General features: G+C 36.3%; 1 protein-coding gene across 1 annotated transcript in view; it reads left to right on the top strand.

Moving 5' to 3' along the window:
* Positions 1–8,017: 8,017 nt before the first annotated feature.
* Positions 8,018–22,841, top strand: part of LOC145666031 (putative G-protein coupled receptor CG31760) — an 869,795-nt gene continuing 854,971 nt past the window's right edge. Inside the window, exon 1 of the mRNA XM_081733134.1 lies at positions 8,018–8,195. Coding sequence (XP_081589260.1) covers positions 8,140–8,195 — 56 coding nt within the window. The 5' untranslated portion in view covers positions 8,018–8,139. The remainder of the gene's footprint in view (positions 8,196–22,841) is intronic.

Below are 22,841 nucleotides of genomic sequence, written 5' to 3'. Positions count from 1 at the left end.
AGCAAGAGGAAAATGGAAATCAGCAAATTTAAATCTTAAAGCTTATCTTCAGACATACACTACGTTCAGGTGCATGATGCATTACAGATGTGGATCACAATTCTAAGTAATTAATCAGTGAGCGCAGTGGCACAGTGGTAGACAGCTTAATTCTGAATCGTGGGGTACTGTATCACGTAGTCCCCCAATCACTTTTTAAAAATTCCGTACTAACCCTAAGAATAAATACTTAATGAAGAAGGTAATTAAGAGAATGAACAGAGAACGCACAAAAGATGTAGAGAAAGAAAATGCCAGAGTGGTCCAGGGACATAGGGTCAATTAAGGCTACAAGGCTCAGTCTTAAATAATACTTTTTGTCATTAATAGAATGAATTTTGTTAAAATTGCTTTATTTTATAATGCGCTGTTTAAACATCAAGCGAGTACTAATAGATTTTGAAGTAGAGCTCTTGAAACGTTGCATTTTAATTTAGAGTCATCTATCCTTCAACATTTCTCATTGAATCAAATCAGGGTTGCCACACTCGAGATTCGCGATGATGCCAAACACGGGACTGAATTATGCTAGATTTTTGTAAAGTATGCCAGTAATTTCAAATTATTTTTCCCAACTAATTTTAAAGACCCACCTCTACTTATCTTCATTATTTTAATGAAGTGTTTTAACTGTATTCATGTACAAAGCTAATATGACGCTGTCAGGAATAATTATAAAATAAATTGGTAATTGGCACATTATAGGATTTAGATTTCTGAGCTTTCGACATCTAAGGCCATTTAGCCCTTCACGTTTTGAGGGATGACGTCCGGAGAGGAAGGTTAAATTTACCGTATATTTTGCGAATGGATAACATTTAAAGAAATATACACAAAATATGCCGCTTCCGACACAGCCCTTTGACGCTCATATCCCTGCCCTCTCAAGCTGTAAATTGAAAGGGACAGAAACATCTCAGATAACCACAATTCAGGTTTTAGTCGGCAGTAGTAGAACTATGGCTAAGTAAACATGTTTCGCACAGTCACGTTTTGTTATTTTTGAACATTTCTCTCAATTCAACAACAAATTACAACCGCGGAAATACTGACTGGTTTCATTGCTCCAACCATCGCTGTAACTAAAACGAATAATTCCCGACGGTCCTCGAACCATCTAAAATTTCTTTTTTTGTTCTCCAGAGGTAAGGGTGAAATTATGCTAGATTCGGCCAAGATGCTAAAGTCAAGATGCTACATGCTAAATGCATGTGAATTACGCTAGATCTGGCACCAAGATGCTAGATATGGCTTCACTGAATCAAATAGTGTGGGCGGCAACAGTCATTCACTCAACGCTCTTTAGCAGACGAAAACTATTGAAGCAATTCACAAATTCAACACGATGCAACGAAAGTGGACGAATGCTGACGAAGCTAGCTAAGACTAGGCTTTCGGGTGTTCGGGAAGAAAAAAAGCTACATACACGGTCTTGTCAGGAAATACAATACAGAAAGACTATGGAAAATTTAGCAGCTCGCATTCAGCATAACTTCCGACGAAAAAAAAAAACGAACACAAATATGTTATCACGAATAGTATCTTATTCCATCCTGGATTGCGTTATCGCAACGCATAATGTTACTTTACTTTTCAGTAATCGACATAGCAATAATTGCCTGTATTTTTTCCGTTGCGGTCAGCAAGTTTGGCGAGAACCTATACGAAATGAGGCACCAATTAAAGCATAGTTTTTTTTTATATATTGATAACTAAAGAATAGCAATTTTCGTAAAAGTATGTAAGAACAAAATTAATAGTGCGCTGCGGCACTGTTGTTTTGTATTAGTACGCTGATGTGTGTTACTATTTGTGAAGTGATAAAGTTAGTGTCTATGATTTGGGGAATTTATATTTAAATATAGGTCTATATTCGTTTTTACTTGTTTCTTTGATAGTGTAATTTTTCAGTATTGTGTGATACGCGTGTATGTACGTAAGTGAATTAGTGAGGTTGCATATTTAGATCTACTACAGAATTGTCGCGAAAGTTAGTGGAAGATCTTTTTAAGAACAAGACATATTTCACCCGTCTTACAATAGAGAGAAAAGTTGAAACAAACAATAAGAAACCCATATTTCTCTTGCTTGTCGAAAAAAAAAATGAAAAGCAAGCAAGACATTACCAGTCTGTGGTACGTACCATACAAGAGTATGGTTTAATGGAAGAGCAATGGGTACTTTCAGTTCACTTTACGCTCATACATACATACAACAAGGTTTCATGCTAGTGACAATGAACACAAGGGAACTGGGACCTTCCTAACCACCCCCAGCTGCGGGTCAAATTTCAGCTACCCATTTCGAAACTTCGCGCTACGTTACTGGGGTGGTTCGCCTCTGGTGCTTGGGGTCCCGGGTTTGATCCCAGCCCCCGCAAAGTGAACTTTGTGGTGGACAAACACCGTATGCGTGAGTTTCCTCGTGGTTCTCCCTTTTCCTCCCACTTTCTTCATTCCACCATTTCATTCATTACTCATCATCACCGTCCCCTTTAGCCTAAGCGGCATAACCATGGGACGTAAAACTCAAAGATTTCATTTTATTTTTTTACTGGGGTGGTGGGAACTTTCTCCTCCATTCCGACGAGTGATTAATATTCGTAAATAAGAATTTTTTGCTGGTTCTTTATTACAATATTTAAACTACTTACAAATTTACAAAGGAAGCTTTCGATACTTAATTTTATTAACAAACAACTCTCTTTGAAAGTGCAGCCAGGAAATTATGCCCTAAGCAATATAACTCCAAGAGAATTATGATGAAGAAATTATTTCGAATTTTCAGCATAAAGTTATTTTAATCACTGCTAGACAATTTTTAACCTCTCATATGTAGTATAACGGAAAAGGTAACTACCCAGTTTATCTACCACAATTTATCCACCAATTTATAGACTACACATCATTCACAATCATTGACCTCCGTTTCCGGTAATAATGACTTTGAATTTTTCACTATCTTAGATTTTCGTTATAATTTGCTGAAATTCCACGAAATGTAATATATATCGACGACCAAAACGAGATCCTTCCTACGTACATGGCGGTTAAAACAACAACGCGGCTTCCAAAGGTAAAAGGAAGTATCTACATTTTGCTTGTTATGAGAATAACAACTAAAAAGGTGATTTTTGATCATTAACGTTACTGTTAGAAGACTTTCTTTTCTGTTCGGCGTCAATGAACACTTAGTATTTCCAGTGTAAGCCCCAATTAGTGTCCGTTATTTCTTTGTTTTCACACAAGTACTGTCTGTACGACAATTCTATATTTGAAGCCTACATGTCATTTATTGACACACCAAGATGGTAATGTTTTGTCCTTGTCTTCACAGCCCCGTCTTTGTCATATTTTCAACCGTGTAACAGACACAATCCCTCATTCATGCGCTTCTGGAAGAGAATCGTGCCTTACCACGCGCAACTATATTTGTCCACATACCATTTACTTGCCGTATATACACAGGAAAACTCTTCTGATAATATTACAAGTCTACTCGTCGCATCTCTTTATCCATCCACACAAAAACTTTGCTTGATTCTACTTTTGTACAATCTCGTTCAAAAGATTTTCGACGCTTACATTTCTTTAAAAGGCCATATTTTACCAACCATGTGTGGCAAATTCTACCACTTTGACTTTAAATAAAGACCTTATTTAGATGAAGAAAACGCGCATTGGATTGATTCAATTCCAATTGTGAATAAAAGCACATGGCTTCTGAAAGTTGGATGACAGATTTTTTTTTAAAAAAAAGCTCTATATATTGTTCATTTACAGTGGTCCTTTGTCTTAAAATCCATTGAGCAGTTTCAAGGCAGAAGAATGACATCTTTTGTTTATGCTAACAACTTTGTATACTAGTACAGTCAATAAATTCGTGGACTGGTACCAAGAATATATGCAACTAGTAGAACCCACGGCTGCAGTACACGATGTCAACGTTCACACACACACGGACAATTACACAGATCCCCAATGATCTTCAACATAGTTCAAGAGTCATTTTCCCTTTTAACCTGTCTTGTCTCGAGTCTTTGCGTTTTGGAGATGATAGCGATTTCCAGGTGGCTGCTTGTCTCATTAGTTGTGGATCATACAGGAGACACCATGTTTAATCTCCTGTTCTTTTTCGGTTCAGGGACGTTCCATCAGCACCAGCACACCTGATCGTTGGTCTTGTGACAGAATGCGTGTGACACAGTGTTAGATGACACACGACTTATTTAAGTCATCCGTCACAATGTTGTGACACGTACCATGGCTGATCCGTACTGCTGCTGCGATGTCGTCTACCGACTGCGAACAGTTAGCGTGTACAACCATTGAAACTTCTTCGATCTTGTATTCTGTTCGGACTGTTGTTGGCCGAGCTACTGGTTTATAATCCTTTAAACTGTTTCTCGCCATCGTAAACCGTTGGTGCCACTTAAACACTGCACTGCGGCCCAGTGCGTTGTCACTCTACACTTGCCTGATCATATGCAACGTTCTTGCATCGGATTTTCCTAGTTTTGGGCAGAACTGAATGTTGGCCCATTGCTCAAACTGCGACATTCTCCAAGTCCACCTCGGTGCAATCAACTTCTTTCACAAAAGAAACGGTATGCACAGACCTGCCTCTTGCTGCTCAAGAGGTAACTTCCACTGGTTCCTCCAGGGCATCACTTATCAGCTGTAGTATGCTGCGCCGAACTGCGTCCAATCCATGAACTTATTGACTGTAGCGGTATATGTGTAACTGAAACAGCATCTCAGCATATGCATGTATCCTTCTATCACACACTCCAGGAAGAAATTGCAAACTAATTTATGGAGTCTTGCAGGTGGGATATTTGCAAAACTCACTTCATTAAGTATTCCTAGACAGAAAATGTAAGGTTCTATATGTGTTAGTAACAAATAACTTCTATCAATCATATATTAGACTCAGCAAAAAAAAACAGGTAATTTGATTAATAAGATTTTATACGTAATAACCTTATAATGTTTAACGGCTATACGATGATATTTGGTGTAATATCTACACACTTTCTATCACTAAGGATACTAATCCGATGCGCCTCGTAATGGAAGTCACGCCAGTAAAAGCAAAGTATTACCCATTCAAATTAAAGGAAATAAGCCTACCGTATGCACTAATTCCTTAAAGCTTTATATCTGCAAATTAAGGGAACAATGCTACCGTATGTACTACATCCTTAAAATTTTATCTTCTTCAAATGAAGGGAAACTAAGCTACTGCATATACTTATTTTTTAAGTTTTATCTGTGCAAGATAAGGGAATCAAGGTTACCGTATGTACTTATTGTTTAAAATGTTATCTCTTCAAATTAAAGAAACCAAAACTACCGTATGAACTGATTGTTTCAAGTTTTATCTCTTCCAAGTAACAGAAACATGGCTACCGGATGTACTAACTGCTTAAAGTTTAATTTTTTCAAATTAAGAGAAACAAGGTTACTGTATGTACTAATTCTTTAAAGTTTTATCTGTTCAAATTAAGGGAAAGATAGCTACCGTATGCATTAATTGTTTGAAGTTTTATCTCTTCAAGTTAATGGAAACAAGGCTAACGTTACCGTTGTGACTTTCCGCAGGAGGTTCTGACACCTGTTTCTAAAATTAAGCTTTGAAATTTTCAAAATTGTCAACATATTTTCTTTACTTTATACCAAGATTTTTTTGTCACAAATGTTTAAAAAAATATCATATTTTTTTCATTTAACACTAATAAAAACACGAACTTTATTATTTTTCCGATTTTCAAAACTTGAGGGGCAGGAAATCGCATGTGCCGTTAATGACCCGTGGGGACGAGCTACTTGGCACTATTTATAAGCACTTTTATACTTGATACTCCAATATGGATGTTGCAAAGTGAAATTTATATTATCTGCTAAGCAAAAATGACAATATTCTTTAACGTAGTAATATAAATGCTATAAAACACAATAATGTAAGTGCTTTCATTTTAATGCATTACTGTTCTGGCGTCTTTACATTTCGTGACAAATGTCGAAGCACCCATTATGCAATGGACCTTTACATATTTTGCATGCTTTCACTGTCTTGTTGCTACAAATTTTGCAATGATGGCTATTTTGAATTGTAGTGACCAGATGTCTCACGTGGTAAAGTCGAGTTGGGTTTCCATGTTGATGAACACCTCTTGATAAACTTGCAGATGTTGGCACTTGTCTCTGCAGAAGTGTCTTAATACGCGCACGCCAGAAAGCCAGGGCATCCAGATTTTGACCGTGAATTCAGCTTAGTATCCACGCGTTATTCATTGTAATATCCGGTAGCGAGAACAGAATTGGCACGTGCCATTTTTTCCCTCTAATTGCTGTACGAAGGTTTGATATGCTCTGAGCCATCAAGTCTACATCCCTCTGTGTTGCGGTTATACTCTTGAAAGTCATGGCGTTGCACTGTGAGTAAAGACTACTTGTAAAGAGCATCTATTTATCTTTATATAAAGGTTCCACGTCAGTGTGATTTGACATAATATCTATTACACCATTATCTTTCTAAGTAATCACAATAAGCCTGGTAGATTTGTCAACCACGAATTCAAATTCGCATGTTCCACGCTTCTTAATCTCTTTGTCTGTGGGAATTGGACAGTTTTCTGTCCGATTGACTCTAACAGTTCCAGTTCCATTCATGCCACGGTGTGGGAGACTATCCAATAATTTACCACTGGTAAGAAAATTATCAAAAAAGAAATGAAGACTTTACTCCACGAAATTCACATATGAGGATATCCACAAACATCAAAACCACAAATTCTCCGAGTGACATGTTATTTGATCTTTCTTCGCCTTCATGTCGGCCTTGATACAAATCTGCTTGTAGACAATATCCGTTTCGTTGAGCTGCAATCCACGTTTTGGACCAAACTCTAATTGGCTTACCGCGGATAAATTGCCTTCAGCAATTGATATCATGTTTTCCAAAATATGATATCATTGATTCGTCAATAAAAATATTTTTCTCTTGTGGTGCGTTTTACAGAAACAAATCATTCAATAAATTGACAATTTACGAATTTTCGCCGTTCGATCACTAGCATCAATCCCTTCATTATCACAGGCGTGAATACAACAAAGATTTCTTCAAGTCGATTTCGTATTATTGATTTGTATACCAATACATTTCGAACGTCCACACTTATTTCCCAATAGTCTTCTACAATTCAATGGCACATAGCTGCTTAGAAATGATGAGCAGCATATGTAACCGAATATTTAACAAGTTCTTCGACCACATCTGAACTCAAAACATTTGTAAGAAATCAATAGATTGCGAATCTTTTTCAAATCAAAGATTCTGAAATTTTTGGAATATTCCATATCAAGATGTTAAATTATGTATAAAATATTCTCCTTCAATTTAGACGAAATATACCAAAAAATCGGTAATTTTGACAAAAAACCTCCATCAGTGCGTACGCCTCTATCTGAACCTGATTTATATCACAATTTATTGATAGAACATTAAAAGGTACAAAATATGAAATCCAATATTCTCAATTCGTAATCAATTGAGGTCATGCCCAGCGGGTCGTTAGCCACCTACTGCAAACATAATTTTAAATTTTTAAAACTTTATAATAATAATTGTTATGTGAGTATTAAATTCTCACATTTTGTGATTATAAACGAATCATTGAATGTAACGTACCGTCTATGATGAGAATAAAAATTACCTTGAAACATTTTTACATTTTACCTGAAATTTTGCAGACTCAAGCTTCCCGTGAATCAGCAAGTCACCCAACTAAAAAAAATTACCGCTTATTGTTTAGTCTGTTTTAGCAACACTACGGTGTCATTTAAGCATTGCAAACCCTGAAACATCGTAAGTAGTTCTTGGGTCGGGGCATAAATGGGTTAAAATAATGGCATGCTTATAATACATTTTTCTCTTCATAGGCCTAATCATTCTTGTCTCTGTTTTGCAGGTTACAACACGTACACCTATAACGACTCAGCGCACACCGAAAGAGTGCCGGACGAGATTCTGAGTGTAACTTACGAAGATGGTAAATGGAGTAAACCATACTACGACTGTGGAGGGGGAAACATCTGGATGCTTACATATACTGTTCCTTTCTTCGGGTATAAGAATAATACATATTTTTTCAAGTAAGTCAACTATTCGTTCCTTTGACAGTTGTATAGTAAAGTTTATGTTTTCTATTGAAAATTTTCAACTGGTCGATATACCTTGTCGAAACACGCCTAGGGCTCTAAACTTTTCACAGTTACGTACATTCGTATTTAATATTATTATTGTCATAAATATTCAACCATTATTGCAGGTTACTTTGCTGAAACTGAAAAGCTTTCATATTCGACAGTCTTCAGGTAACCTCTCGTATTCACGTACGATTTTTTCTATTTTGATACTGTCCATCAACTGTAGCCCTCTTCTCTCTCTCCCTCTCTTTGCAAGCAGCAAAACCCCATGATACAATTCCTTCTGAACCAATATCCATTGGGGTCTCAACCATTGGGGTTTCGAGGGGGCGCGGTTTCTCAGTGGTAGAGCGTTCACTTCCGGTACTTGGGGACTCTGGTTCGAACCTAGCTCGCGCCATGTGAACTTTGCGGTGGACAAACAGTGCTCGTGGGTTTCCTCGGAGTTCTCCCGTTTCCTCATACTTTCTTCATTCCACCATTTCATTCATTTCTCATCATCTCGTTGTCCTTTAGCATAACCGACATAACCCTGAGACGTAAAACCTAAAGATTTCATTTCATTTCATTGGGGTTTCGAATGAATCTGAAGAGCTTAGTCGGAATTTTAACTGTCTTAGATATTTCTGTGTTTGAGTCCCTGTCGTGTTTGAAATTCGTAGAAAATACGTGAGATGCCAATGGCGAAAAATACCCTGTTGTGACGCTTTTTTAAAAACAAAAGTGGTAGAGCTGGTGCATGGGGTCCCCGGTTCGTTTCCCGACTAAGTAAGTTTATGATGGACAGCATCGTGTTCATGAATATTCTTGAGGAACTCTCATTTCCTTCCATCATCATTCCCTTGTCTTAATCATCGTCTCCCTTAGTTTTCCCTTGCCTTAATCATAATCTCTCTTAGTCTTCCCTTGCCTTAATCATAGTTTCCCTTAGTCTTCCCTTGCCTTAATCATCGTCCCCCTTAGTCTTCCCTTGCCTTAATCATCGTCTCCCTTTGTCTTCCCTTGCCTTAATAATCGTCTCCCTTAGTCTTCCCTTGCCTTAATCATCGTCTTCCTTACGCTTCCCTTGCCTTAATCATCGTTTCCCTTAGTCTTCCCTTGCCTTAGTCATCGCCTCCCTTAGTCTTCCCTTGCCTTAATCATCGTCTCCCTTAGTTTAAAGGGCATAATAGTGGGATTTTAAACTAAAATATCTCATTTCTTTTTTCTGTAAGTTCCATAATCGCAGAAGAACGTTTATGGGAAAAAAAATGAAATCGGAGTAGAGTCCCCATGAAAACGTAAATGTATTAATAAATCGATTTAGGAGTCAGGGAAAATTGTGCAAATAACCACGGAGAGGTGGGAAGAAGAATGGAGTGTATATATGTGTCAGAATCACGGGCCAGAAGAGTTTATTTTCAATTATATCGTCCCCAACGCTCCAAAGCAGCATCACAAATAAACACAGAAGAAAGTAAGAAAGGACGGTGACAGGACAAAGCCTAAAGAAGTATTAACAGTGTATGATTATTCATGAATTCGTGAATTCATGAATACTGTTCCAGCACAACCGTCGACTTCGGCGCATGTGTTCTTGTCCACTTATCGCGACTGGTGTTATCAATTCCTAGTTATTTATATGATTCTTTGGTCTATTCACCTAATAGCCTACCATACACACTACGGAAGATCTTGAACACTCCTCACGAATTCAATGTTAATGTTACATCCTTCAGTGGGGGAGACAGTCGATTCGTCTGATTGAACCTTGCGTTTTGAATCCTAAATTAAGATGTACCTCTATGTGCATGTCTTATATAAAGTAGGGTTGCAAAAAAGAACGCAATACTACAAACCAAACAAACAAAGGAACAAAAGCTAACGAAGGACATTGACCAATCACATACCTTATTGAGATTCAGTGATATCTGTCAGAACACTAAAGATCTCTGTATTTTAAATTTCAAAAATCTTCCCAATTGAAGACTCTGGAGCAAAAACCAGTTAAGACCAAAAGGTGAAAGTGTAAAGGAGATAGCTTCACAATGATTTCTTCTCATCCGATTCTGTTCAAACTTGGCATCTATATATAAGACCGAAAATAAATGGACACATATTTTTTGTTTCTTTCGAAAAATGGGTTAAATGCGGCAAAGAGCCCCTGTTAAAAAAAGGGGTCCCCTAGATAAAAGGGCAACATTAAAGAAATTAAACTCTGCCGATACAAAGATGGCTTCAAAGTAGGAAATACGGGTTTTGTCGTGTCTGCGTAAAGGGTTATAGGGGGCAACGGTCCCCTTCGATATGACAAAGGACTGCACAATACTTGCGGAAATTGCATTTCGGTGGAATTGCTTGAAACCGTGATATGTTGTAGATATGGCGTTCTTGAAAAATGTCTCAAGGGGCAGAACCATAAATCACTGACCGTTTGGCCACTTCAGGGCCACTTTTTTGAAAACAGCCGAAGATGACAACATTCTCGATTTCGGTTTTAAAAAAAGGATAAAACCGTGATAAGATGCAAATATTGTGGTCCTGAGAAAAAGTGTTAATGGGCATAACTGCCAATCACTGATCATTTGACCGTTACAGGGCTACTGTTTTGAAAGCAGCCGGAGATACTGATATTCTGGATTTCGAAGAAAGTGACTTAAACTGTGATAAGGTGTGATTCAGCATAATTGTAATCAAGATAGAAAGCGCCACACTCACGATAAACTATTTATTCTTTCTTGCACGAACAGAAGGTACAAAACGCTGCAAGAAAATGTTACAACTTGGTTGACATGGGTCCACGCCTGTAGGCCTCCACCAGCTAGCTGCGGAACCTCATAAACAGCCTTTTTCCGGACTTTTTGCCACTCGCTTGGAAATGGTTGCCCACACGCGCTTGAAACCATTCAAATTCTTTGAAAGCGTCTTCCTTTTCTTGTATTCAGCCTTGCATAGTGCCCAATATCTTTTGATAGGTCGATTTTGGTGCACATTTGGGGGGTTAATGTTTTTGGGAACTAAGTTGATGTTGTTGTCCTCTAAAAGCTTGGCCACTGTACCCGAATAATGTGTAGTTGCCAGGCTTGGCCGAAATAATACACTACCCATAGTCCTCTTCTTCCCCAAAAATGGCAACAGCCATTTCTTGATGCACTGTTCTCTATATATATCCTGGTTCATGGTACCAGTGGTAATGAATGGTTCGGCACATCACCGTCTTCAGAAATGGCTTCCCAAACCAAATATTTAGCTGGAAATTTCGTGTTTTGTTGCACTCGAGTTCGTATGGGATAGCATGTCCTGGAACTAAGCTATAGTACTCAGTTCCAGCCGTTTCTTTGGGATCCGCAAACACGTATGTTTCGTCATCCATTACAAAAAAATGTTCTCCGCCACTAGGAACACTCATCTTGTAGAGTTTTCTTGTGCCCCTTTTGACTCGCTCCACTTGATTTTTCACGTACTTTGGTTTATACTGCTTCTTCCTAGTGACAATCCCAAGCCTCTTTTTTGCTCAATTCACTGTGGATTGCGACGTTCCCACGCGCTTTGCCATCTCACGTTCTGAGCATGACGGATTTTAGACCAATAGTCTCTTGAGCCTTGCATCTAGCTTGGTGTTTGGTTTTGGTCGGTATGACGGCTTTAATCAGTGCTTCCAGTATCCACAAAACGTTTTATGGCTCTCTGGGTTGTCCTGTCAGACACACCTTGCTTCCAGAAATGCTCTAAAGTTGCTTTTCGATTGCCGTTTTGGCTCTGGAAGAACTTGCCTATGGACTTGCTCAGGTATTTTGACTCTTCACGCTTCATTCTACACACACTCTTACACTACCACTAGCTGGCTAGAAACTGTGATAAACACACTTTACAACGACCTATAGACGGCGATTCTCGTGCAGTTTGTTCCGTGTTGGCATGACGTTACACTACACGACACTTATGCTGAAACCATTATATGTCGTAGATATTATGTTCCTGAGAAAAAGTCTGAATTAGCAAAACAATGCATTAGTGACCGTTTGTCCTCTACAGGATCCCTTTTTGCTTTTTAAAGATCTGAAGGTAACAGTATTCTGTATTTGATGGAATTGCTTGAAACCGTGGTGTGTGGTAGATATTTTGATCCTGAGAAAAAGTTTCAAGAGGCCGAATCATCCATCACTCACCGTCTGGCCAGTAAGGCCATTAAAAAAAACGAGCAGTAAGTAACGGTATTCTGGATTTCGATGGTGTAATTTCTTGGAACTGTGATATGTTATACAGCGGAGTCCGGAAGTAGGCGTACCCTTAATTGGAGTTTTCTGCACCAGGATGGAGTACCAGCGCACTTCGCGATTCACGTGCAGAATTACTTCAATCAGACACTTCCTGGTCGCTGTTTTGGAAGAGGTTGTCCATCTTCACCAGCTCCCTTTGCCTGGCCTTCAAGAAATCTCGATATGACGACACCAGACAGTGCTCTCTGGGGTCTCATAAAGCATCAAGTAAGAAACAATCGATATGACACAATTTTGAGCAGCTGTGGAACACGCCTTCACCCTTGTGACTCCGGGGTATCTGCGCGAAACAACTACGAGAACTTGGCGCAGAATTCAGCTGTGTTGCGATATGGATGGTGATCATACCGATGTTTATGACTCTTAAGACTCTTTAAGACTTCAATGTAACTGCGTACAGACATTCTACCATAACTAACACTATACAGTTGAAACCTAAATGAGGGGTACACCCACTTCCGGATCCGGGGTCACATTTTTTAAAACATCAGAAGGTAAGGATACTCTGCAATTTTGGTAGAATTGTATGAGACCCTGAAAAGTCCTATCCCATAAGCCGGAAAAGGGATGGGGATAGTAGCGGCCTACATCATTTGAACATAGACAACATTCAGATGTTCATCTTGCGGCCAAAGGAAAACGTTGAAAAGCCCTGGCCTTTTTTCTCAGGATCGTAACATCTACAACATATCAGAGTTTCATTCATTTATATGGAAATAAAAAATATCGTTATACCCGCCTGTTTAAAAATAATCTAAACCTGAAGTGGCAAAACAGTGATAATTCGATGGTTGTATTCATTTAGACTTTTTCTCATGATGAGAAGATCTTCAACATATCTTAGTTTTATTCAATCTTACCGAAATCCAGAACATCGTTATACTCGGCTGTTTTCAAGAAAGTAGCCCTGCAGTGACAAAACGATTAGCGATTTGCGGTTGTGACCATTTAGACTTTATCTCAGGATAACAATATCTACAACATACGTATTATGGTTTCTGCCATTTTGACCGAAATCCAGAACATCACTATATTCGGTGCCTTTTTAAAAAAGTGGCCTCGTAGTGGACAAACAGTTAGTGAGTGGTAGTTTGCCCATTAAGACTTTTTCTCAGGGTCATCATATCTCCAACATATCATGGTTCCAAGAAATTCTACCGAAATCCAGAATACCACTGCTGTTTTCAAAAATATGGAACTGCTTTTGAAAAGGGACCCTTTTTCCCCTTAACCTATTTTTCGAAAGAAACAAAAAATATGTGTCGATTTATTTTCGGTCTAGTATATAGGTGCCAAGTTTGAATAGATCGGATGAGGCGAAACACATGTGAAACTATCTCGTTTACACTTTTACTTTTTGGGCTTAACTGGGTTTTGACCCAAAGTCTCCAATTTCATTAAATTGTTGATCAAGTCGCAAACATTTTTTCTCTTGTTGGAAATGATTGGGAGGCCACTGCCTTATATATAGACATGTTGTCTGCTCCAAATTATGAAGATATTTAACTTGTTGGTTTTGTTTAATGTCGATATTCAAATGTGGAAGTTAATTAAATATTGTTTATCCTTGTTGTATTAATGATTTTCTAAAAACTGATTCTTCAGTCCGTTAACCCTTTCGCTGCGGAATTAAATTTTCGGGTGGTTCTTGAAAAACGAAAAATTATATTTTCGGCTGATTTCAATTTCACAAAGTGCAGTGTTATATACTTACAATTATTTCTTAAACACTGTCATCTTGATCTTCTGACACATCTGGATCAGAATCTCACAAAAATACAACTATCTGATTTTTTTTTTTTTTTTTTTTTTTTTGTGGCATTGTATTCTGCTCGCATTAGCTTGCATCAAATCTGCAAAAATATCTCAACACAATGAAGCAAGGATTTCGTAATCATCCGTGCTTCACTCCCAAAGAAATCGCATCCAGTTGACATCACAATGTAACCCATTATCACTAACAAATATTCCTTATATAATAAGTGACTGAAGACGAGTATTGCAGCGAAGTATAAACAAAAATATACGTTGTGCTCTGAAGAGGAAAGCTGAAGTTCAGCTTCAGTCAGATTTTATAGTGAATTTAATTTTTAATTGTGCGTTCAACAGTCACACATTGTAATACGCTAGAAACGGTTGTTGATATGATATTGTCCAAGGATAACAATAATAAATATTGACCTTGCTCTCCACCAGGACATGTCTTAATTGAACCGTATCGAAGTGCAGATAGAGCTTAAATTTACAATATTTAATGTTAGTACCATAAAGACACACCTTTGTTTGCAACCTTGTATTGGTAATCTTTAAGTCTTTTGACAGAAACGAATAAGCTGACACAGAAGTATAATTAAAAATGTGAATTTAATAAGATTTTAGTGAACATAGAAGAAATGTACAGTTTTTGGTGTAATGTGATGAGTTGTGTATAAAAGAATATATATATATATATATATATATATATATATATATATATATATATATATATATATATATATATATATATTTACTTATTTGATTCTGATAATGTAGACAACTTTTTGTGTGTATGTGAGAATCTAGTAATGATTTATCTTTGTTAATACTAGACGCGAAGTTTGCTGGAATCACCACTTTTTTTCTGGCAAATTTGATATTGGTTAGATGGCAGTTGAAAGTGTTACTTTCCATAGAAAAAAGTTGAATTTAGAGTCAGCGTTGTGGCTTAGGTTCGAAAGGTTTGTGGTGTTGATTCACTAGAAACAAGGATACGATACTGGAGACTGGATGTTTGCGAGCAGGAAGTTTTTAGTTTATATGCCACGGAAGAGATAATGTTGAAAACGTGAAAAGTACCACTTGTGGTGTCTCAAAGACTTTCATACTAGAAGCACAAGATCACAAGATAATTTCTTACTCTCCATACCCAATCACAATTCTGATTCATGCTCAAAATCCTTCACAGTAAGTACTACACGCCTCTGGAACAGTTTACCTCAATTAATACACAACGTTTCCACAGTTGCCAAATTTAAAAAATCCGTAAATTCCCTTCTCTTAAGTAAAGATAAGGATACTGGTAGCTCATGAGTCATCTTCGTTTTACGAGATTATTAATAACCCACATATGAACACACAACCAATAGGTAACTTATACTAATTTGTATAGCTTAGATATTCATAGTTCTGGTACCGCTACATGATATATGCATTTTAAGTTTCTCCATGTTATTTTGTTTCCTATATTGTATGTTATTTTCAATTTTTGTTTTTGAAGTGTTTAACTACTTTTTTACTTCAGTGGTATAATCTTTTTTTATGTGGTTCAATACTTTTTTTTGTAATTGATAATATTTTCTATATATTGGTGCTTTAAAAAAAAAAGAATGTATGCACGTGGTTAAGTGCTCGGAGAAGGCTGCACAGCCTTAACTTCGCCACGTAAAAGAAGTCATAAATAAATAAATAAATAAATAAATTTAAAATTTTTGAAGTGTTTGTGAACAAAAAAAAATTAGTTTGGGAGAAATACATTTATTAGTATTATCTAACTAGGTATGCATACAGAGCTAATCCATTTTAAGTGATCAAGCATGTGCCGCTCGACGATCTCCAAAAGTCTAATTTTTTCATTAATATTTATCCTATATAAGGGTACTTCAAAACTACGATCATTGGGATTTTAAAACATCTCGTAGCTACGCAGCGGCTGCCGTTATTTTGCGTTTTCTCTATTTTGGGCACTTACGGTGTTTTCAATATCTCAGCATATATTTACCCTACCGACATGAAAATTTGCTGCACGTCCCCAAGCTGTGCAGAGCTAAAACTTTATCCTATTAACATTTTTGCCCAAAAACCACTTGAAAGGGGTGAAATCAGGGCCTAGTTGCTAGTGTATGGCGGCAGCCTCTGTGTCACCATGCGATGTAGTATAAAAAATAATTAATTGTGGTTTTGAAGTATCCTTATATTAACTCAACATTTCTGAACAAACTAGATTTTTTTTTAAAAAAAAAGAAGGTCAAACGGCAATTTTCCTTTTTTATCGATCACTTAGCATCGATGACTTTACACAGTACTACGGGACGTGAATGCTTTACACTGTACAAAAACAATATAATTTGTGTTTGTAGACATATTACCTTTTTAACTATTCTATCAGACCGTATTTCTATATTGTCAAACTAAACACTACAAAACACTGACATGGCTATTTGATAAAATATTATACATATATAAACACATAACAGTTTCAAGACACTAACTGTGTCTTCATCAGACATCACTTCTTCTGGTTACTTGGGAGTTTGTCACCTCTCATATACCTTTCGAAGCTTAACTTTGAATTAGGTTTCAAACCGTTCATTAAAAAAAGTAATACTTGTGTATTTCCACTTTCACTTGTTCAGCTGCAATTAAAAATATACCTTTATCCTGGATACTTTCTTGTTCTTTAATTGTTCATGTTTATGTTCCTTTATTCATTTGTCCTCTTTTTCTTTCTCCTTTCCCTTTGTTCTTCTTTATATAAAATCCTCTCTAATTCTTTATTTATGGCAAATCCTCCATTCCAATTCTTTACCTTGTTTCCTGCCTTTATGATTTCCGTGACTTCTTTCTATTTTGTCAAAAATGCCCTGTTCTGCTTCTATGACCTCTGCTCTTTTCCACCCTATCCTGTGGTATGTCTTTTGCTGATGCATATATCTTGTATTGTTCCTTTTCAAACTTATGTCATCCTTGTGCCGTTTTGTCATTTCCCAAGTAGCCAGAAAGAGTGGAAGTTTGACGAAGACACAGTTAATGTGTTGAAACTGTTATGCAAGGTGCTTCAAAACAACACCGACAACGTTTGGGAGGTAATTCCTGATTCCAAGATAGAACAAAAAGTGTAGACCATCCTGGGTACACAAATGCTTCCTTTCGGAGTTATAGACTGTCGAAAACATAAGAAAAATGAACTTTAAAGACCCATAGCTCCTAAACTATGGAACCTACCGTAGTCGGGTCAAGTTTTCACTTAGGCACTAATATGTACCATATACAAAAATCCATGTTTCAGTATCCTGCGGTACTCACACAACAATTTTTATAGAGGGATTTTGGCTACGGGCATATAAATATAAGTAGGGGCCTACTCACACACTACCTCTATAAAAATTGTTGCTGAAATACCGCAGGATTCTGAAACATGGATTTGTGGATATGGTACATACTAGTTCCTAAGTGAAGACTTGACCCGACTACGGTAGGTTCCATAGTTTGGGAGCTATGGGTCTTTAAAGTTCATTTTTTTTTCGACAGTCTATAACTCCGAAAGGAAGCATTTGTGCACCCAGTTTGGTCTATACTTTTTGTCTTGTCTTGGTGTGAGGAATCATCTCCCAAACGTTGTCGGTGTTGTTTTGAAACACCCTGTATGTACCATATAACTTTACTCAGAGTGTTATTCTGCTGTATTTAGTTTAACCCTATTTTTGTTAGTTGGTCAGAGACTTTTGACATGTGGATACAAAAATTTTAACAAAACAAATTTACATGAGAGAAATATACCAAAATAAATATGAATATTTTGGTTACCAACATTAAAATTCTAAAATATGGATTTTTATCTTTTACTTTTTACTTTAATATGTTTGCATGGTATGATTGCGACAGCGCAAGCGTAAATAGTAGTCTCGTTCTCTACTCCAGCTGTTTTGGAAGCGAAATAATATACTGGTGAACAACCTGTTTTCACAAGTTCTGGACTGGCATGATGGTCTCAATGATCCAAAACCATGGGAAAAGTCCCATTTTGTTGGATTTTTGACAGTTCTTTTTCGAATAGGGATAAAGGCAATTTTCGTCAAAATTGGCAGTATTAATTTGATTTGTCATATATTTATTTTATCCATGTCAACAGAATTATATAAATGAGCGAGAAGTAGCCCAAAATAGGCTTGAACAAACGTTAGATCCGTGCTGATTGTCAAATGTTGTTGTTGGAAAGTGCATGTGAACGTGAAAGTGATTTAAACACGAGCTTATGAATCTCCAAAAGTAAGCACCAATAAACATCAGTTGTACAATGACATTTTAAAAGAAAACCATGAACGGAAGAAACTAAACTATAAAATGACAAACAACCAATTTCTAAAGCTTTTCACACGCAAGAGCTGGATCACCTTCCTGGCTAAGCGGTTAGCGTCCGCGTTTTTGGCATGGAAAACACGGGTTCGATTCCCGGCGGGAGCTCTTGTGTTCTGATTCCACGTTAATCAGTAGGTCCCGTCTCTTCTAGCCTCACTGCTGAAAGGGACGTTAAACTCAAAATCACCTTACCTCACGAAATAACTGGAGAATGAAGTTTGTCTAGTTTCACTGTTATCAATAGAAGATTAAGGCACGAAAAGTGATATAAATACTCAATTCTGAAAAACAAAATTTACTTGTTTTCATCAGCAATTTTACTAGTCTCTCTTAATTAAGGAAAATAGTCTCTCTTAATTATGAGTTAAGAAAATCGGAATTTACGAATAATTCTTACAAATATTGAAGAAAGTGAGTGACAAATCGTAGTTTCAATTTTCATGTTTTACAAATTTTGGCCTGTGGGAAATTTCAGATCAAAGGTGTGACGTGTGGGAAAGGTAGAGGAATTTCTGCCTTTCAAGATGAGATTTTATAAGGTTCCAGGTTGACGTTACTAGATGGGTCTTTGCATCTGAAAACGACACTAAATAGAAGCCCGATTGCCGACAATAGGCCTAATCTTTTATAAACTTGTTATTGAATAAGGGTTTAAAATATACGAAAAGAAACTTAATCAAAAATTGATATAAAACAATTGCCGGTAAGTCCAACAACAATGTACAATCTTAGTAAACGAAGTAAACTGGAGCAGAGGTATTTATTTCTGGTTCATCCTGTACAACTTGAGATCATACTATCAAAGACGATCATCATCATTATCATCAAGCCGAGATTTTGTTGATCTAAAAACTTTCAAAGTGTGTCCTATTATATACAAGGACACTAAACATCCTGTAAATTGTTCCTAAAGTTCACAAAAAGAAAGAATTGTCTTAATTGTGGCGTTATTTTAAAGTTAATTTCGTTAAACACTGACCACTTTAAAAGTAACTATTACGTTGTAAGTACGATTTCTCATTCATTTTAAAAACGTTCTTTTTGGTTAGTTGCAATCCAGTCACCATTTGTGTCTATGGTAAAAAGTTTCAAAAAAAATATTATTACATAATCAAATGATTGTACTAAAAATTAAGCCATGTTAAATCTACTGATTAGGTAAGCACTCCATATTTTTTATATAGGTTTAGCGAAGTAACATCTATACTTTCTATAAACTGAGGAACAAACTAATAAACCAGGAGCTTTATAATTGGCACAGAATTTAGTGCATATTTATTCAGTATTGCAGTAGACAGCTATAAATATGCGCAAGTTCTCGTGGACCAATGAGCGCCGGTCATCCACCAGCAGACCCTTCTATTTATAAAAGTCCTTTCAGTATCAAAAGTAGATGGAAGCTAATGGAGTATGCTTGAAATGAATTAAGTCAGTGGTTGTTAAATCTTCTTCAACTTTGCAAACAGAGAGCAATTCAGCTAGCAGTACAATTAAAATTGCACACAAAGAATTGTGTCTGTAGTTTATTTCCAGCACAAATTTCAATTTGGAGAAAAGCTCTTCCGTCTTCATCACCTGACACTTTTTCCGATGCACTTTTTCTGTCCTGAACTAAAAGAAATGATGCCTTAAAATAAGCACCTTTCTCCTGAAGACGTGTAATTAAAGAAAGGAGAAATCGGAAATTTGATTTTATATACGCCAATTGCCACTCTACTTCACTAAAAGGAAATTGATCCTTTTCGTACTAGAATTCCTTTGTATTTTGTGTATCAAATGAGTTGAAAATAAGTTTCACCGCATAAAAGTAATCGCAATAATAAACGCAAATGTCAGTTCAGCTCCTCCATCTTGTAACAACAGATCGTGTCAGGAAAGAAATATCCGGCATGGTAGATTTTATTGTCGTTCTGCGGGATGGCATCTTCACCAAATCTTTTTGATATTTGAAACTAAGTATTGATTTTATGAAAACCCAATTGTACTTCTTCTTCCAGTAGATGCGAATCATGCGCTAAGTACGTAACATGCATCATTATGGAAGATAGTTCTTGTAATTAAATTAGTAGCTCTAATTACGTACCGAGCCGCATCAATAACAGAAGCAAAGGAATGTCGTAATGTCGTATACTTTCAGGCAAAGATAGAGATATCGGTTTATAAAAATGTCTAAATGTAGTAGAATGATTGAAGGATTCTATCATTTCATTAGTTAGAGAAAATATTTTTTCTAGGTTCGTCGGTTTTCATTGTTCTTACAATAACATTGTCTGTATACCTCACTCCACATTGCCAGTCGCGTTTTTAGATACAAAAGAATATGATCGCTAGTGTTGTTCTTTTATTATTATGTCCTCATATAACTTTGACAGGTAATTTTATCTAAGTATCGATTCGTTCGGAATGCAATGACCTGTACGCCGTTATAGGAAATCCTTTAATTTCATATTTTATAATTTCTAGAGATAAATGTTTGAAGACATAACAGCTCTAAAAACTCTGGTGATTTGTCTTTATTTGCAATTTTCACAAATAGCAATTGCGAGCACGTCTTTCTATCCTTGCTTCGAACTGCACGTAAATGTTTCTCGCAACGGATGTGCTATTACACAGTATATCGTCGTCGGCAATTCAAAACCTGCTATGTGCATTTTTATAATTTTTCAGGAAAAACGAAAAACAGTATCCTGGTTAGATCTTTCGCTTTACAAAAGTGATGTTATAAGTAATATTTGATGCTGCAAGTAACTAGATACCTTCTCAAGTAATAATAAAGCTGCACCAGATAGTACTATTATCTCGAAATGGCCGAAAATGTCACAAAGCAGGTTTTGAATTGCTGAATCTGGTTACGAATGAGCGACCTCAATGTTACCTTAAAATATTAATAGATGGTCGAAAACTTTAAAACGGAGAAATATAATCAAAATATGACCTTTCAAAATACTTTTGGAACCTAGGTGAGTAAACGTTTCATTTAAATATACTTTGTTCTGTGGGTAACAAAAATAGTTGAGTTGTCAACAATATCCTGGTTCTGACCAAGGGGACCAGATTTTAAAGTGGAAAAATGTGGTAGGTAGGAAAAAGAAAATAAAAGGTGCTGAAAAATCATTCAAAAAGGTGCAAAAAATTACTAACAGGAGTCTTTATTAAGTGCTATAGTATTCAGTTACGTGAACATTCATTATTCATTACACTAGCAACTATTGTTAAAAACTTGACTTTAAACATTTGACATAAATTGCAAAATTTTTGTAGGCTATGTTGCAATTTTTATAATAATGAAGTAATTTTCATTTTCGGTGAAAAAAATATATAAAAGTATGTTGTTGTTTGAAAAATTGCAAAATTGTTTTATTTAGTCTCAAACTTGTACAACATTCAAAATTCTTGTAATTAAATTGTGGTTAAAACCAACTCAATGTTTTTTTTTAAAAAAACATTAATTTAGCAATATTGTGGCTTGAGAAACTGTTACATACTACTGTGTTTATGGAAACGGGTTATAGTTGATTATGCAAAATATTTTTATGGTTTCGAATGTTACAATTTCTGTCACTTGGAGCTCAGATGATCCTTAAACATTGCTCGACATCAATGGAAACCAGTGGTACTATATCTTGTAAGCACATTGACAGAATGTTCAGTTGATTTTGCAAAGGTTTCTACGTCGGTACTGTTTCGCAAATTCAGTTCAAATTTATCCTTAGCAAATCCGTCAAGATTGCGTATGGAATATTATATGTAAACCAGATTGAATATAAAACATATTGTTCTGTCCAAATTTTTAAAAAAAAATAAAAAAGGGTCAATAAAAGTGCTGAAGGCTAAAACAAGAAAAAGGGGGAAATTTTATTAATTTAGCAAGAAAAGTGCAACATTCACGAAAAAGGCGTAACAAAGTGCGTTCATTTCAGTTCATTTTATGCCCGGAAATACATATTTTGAACTATGTTTAATAACTACATTTTTAGAAAAGGTGCTGCACCTTAAATCATTACAATCCTTTATTTACTTTAAGCTTACCTTAATACATATGAAGCATGTTGTGCTCAACATTGTTTCAAGTTCTAAGTATGACTTAATATGTAATAAAACAATCGTAACTGAAATATATATTCATATTATAGGAGCAGACAGAAAGCTTTTATCGGATCCAATAGCTTGAACGAGTATGTTCGTTGCTAACAAAATACAACAGGGTGTCGTTTGCGGT

The sequence above is a fragment of the Thermobia domestica genome, chromosome 1 (genome assembly GCF_964235325.1).
Source record: "Thermobia domestica chromosome 1, izTheDome1.hap1.1, whole genome shotgun sequence".
NCBI classification, from domain to species: Eukaryota; Metazoa; Arthropoda; class Insecta; order Zygentoma; family Lepismatidae; genus Thermobia; species Thermobia domestica.
Note: the sequence above shows the minus strand (reverse complement) of the source record. Positions and strands in the feature narration are given on the sequence as shown.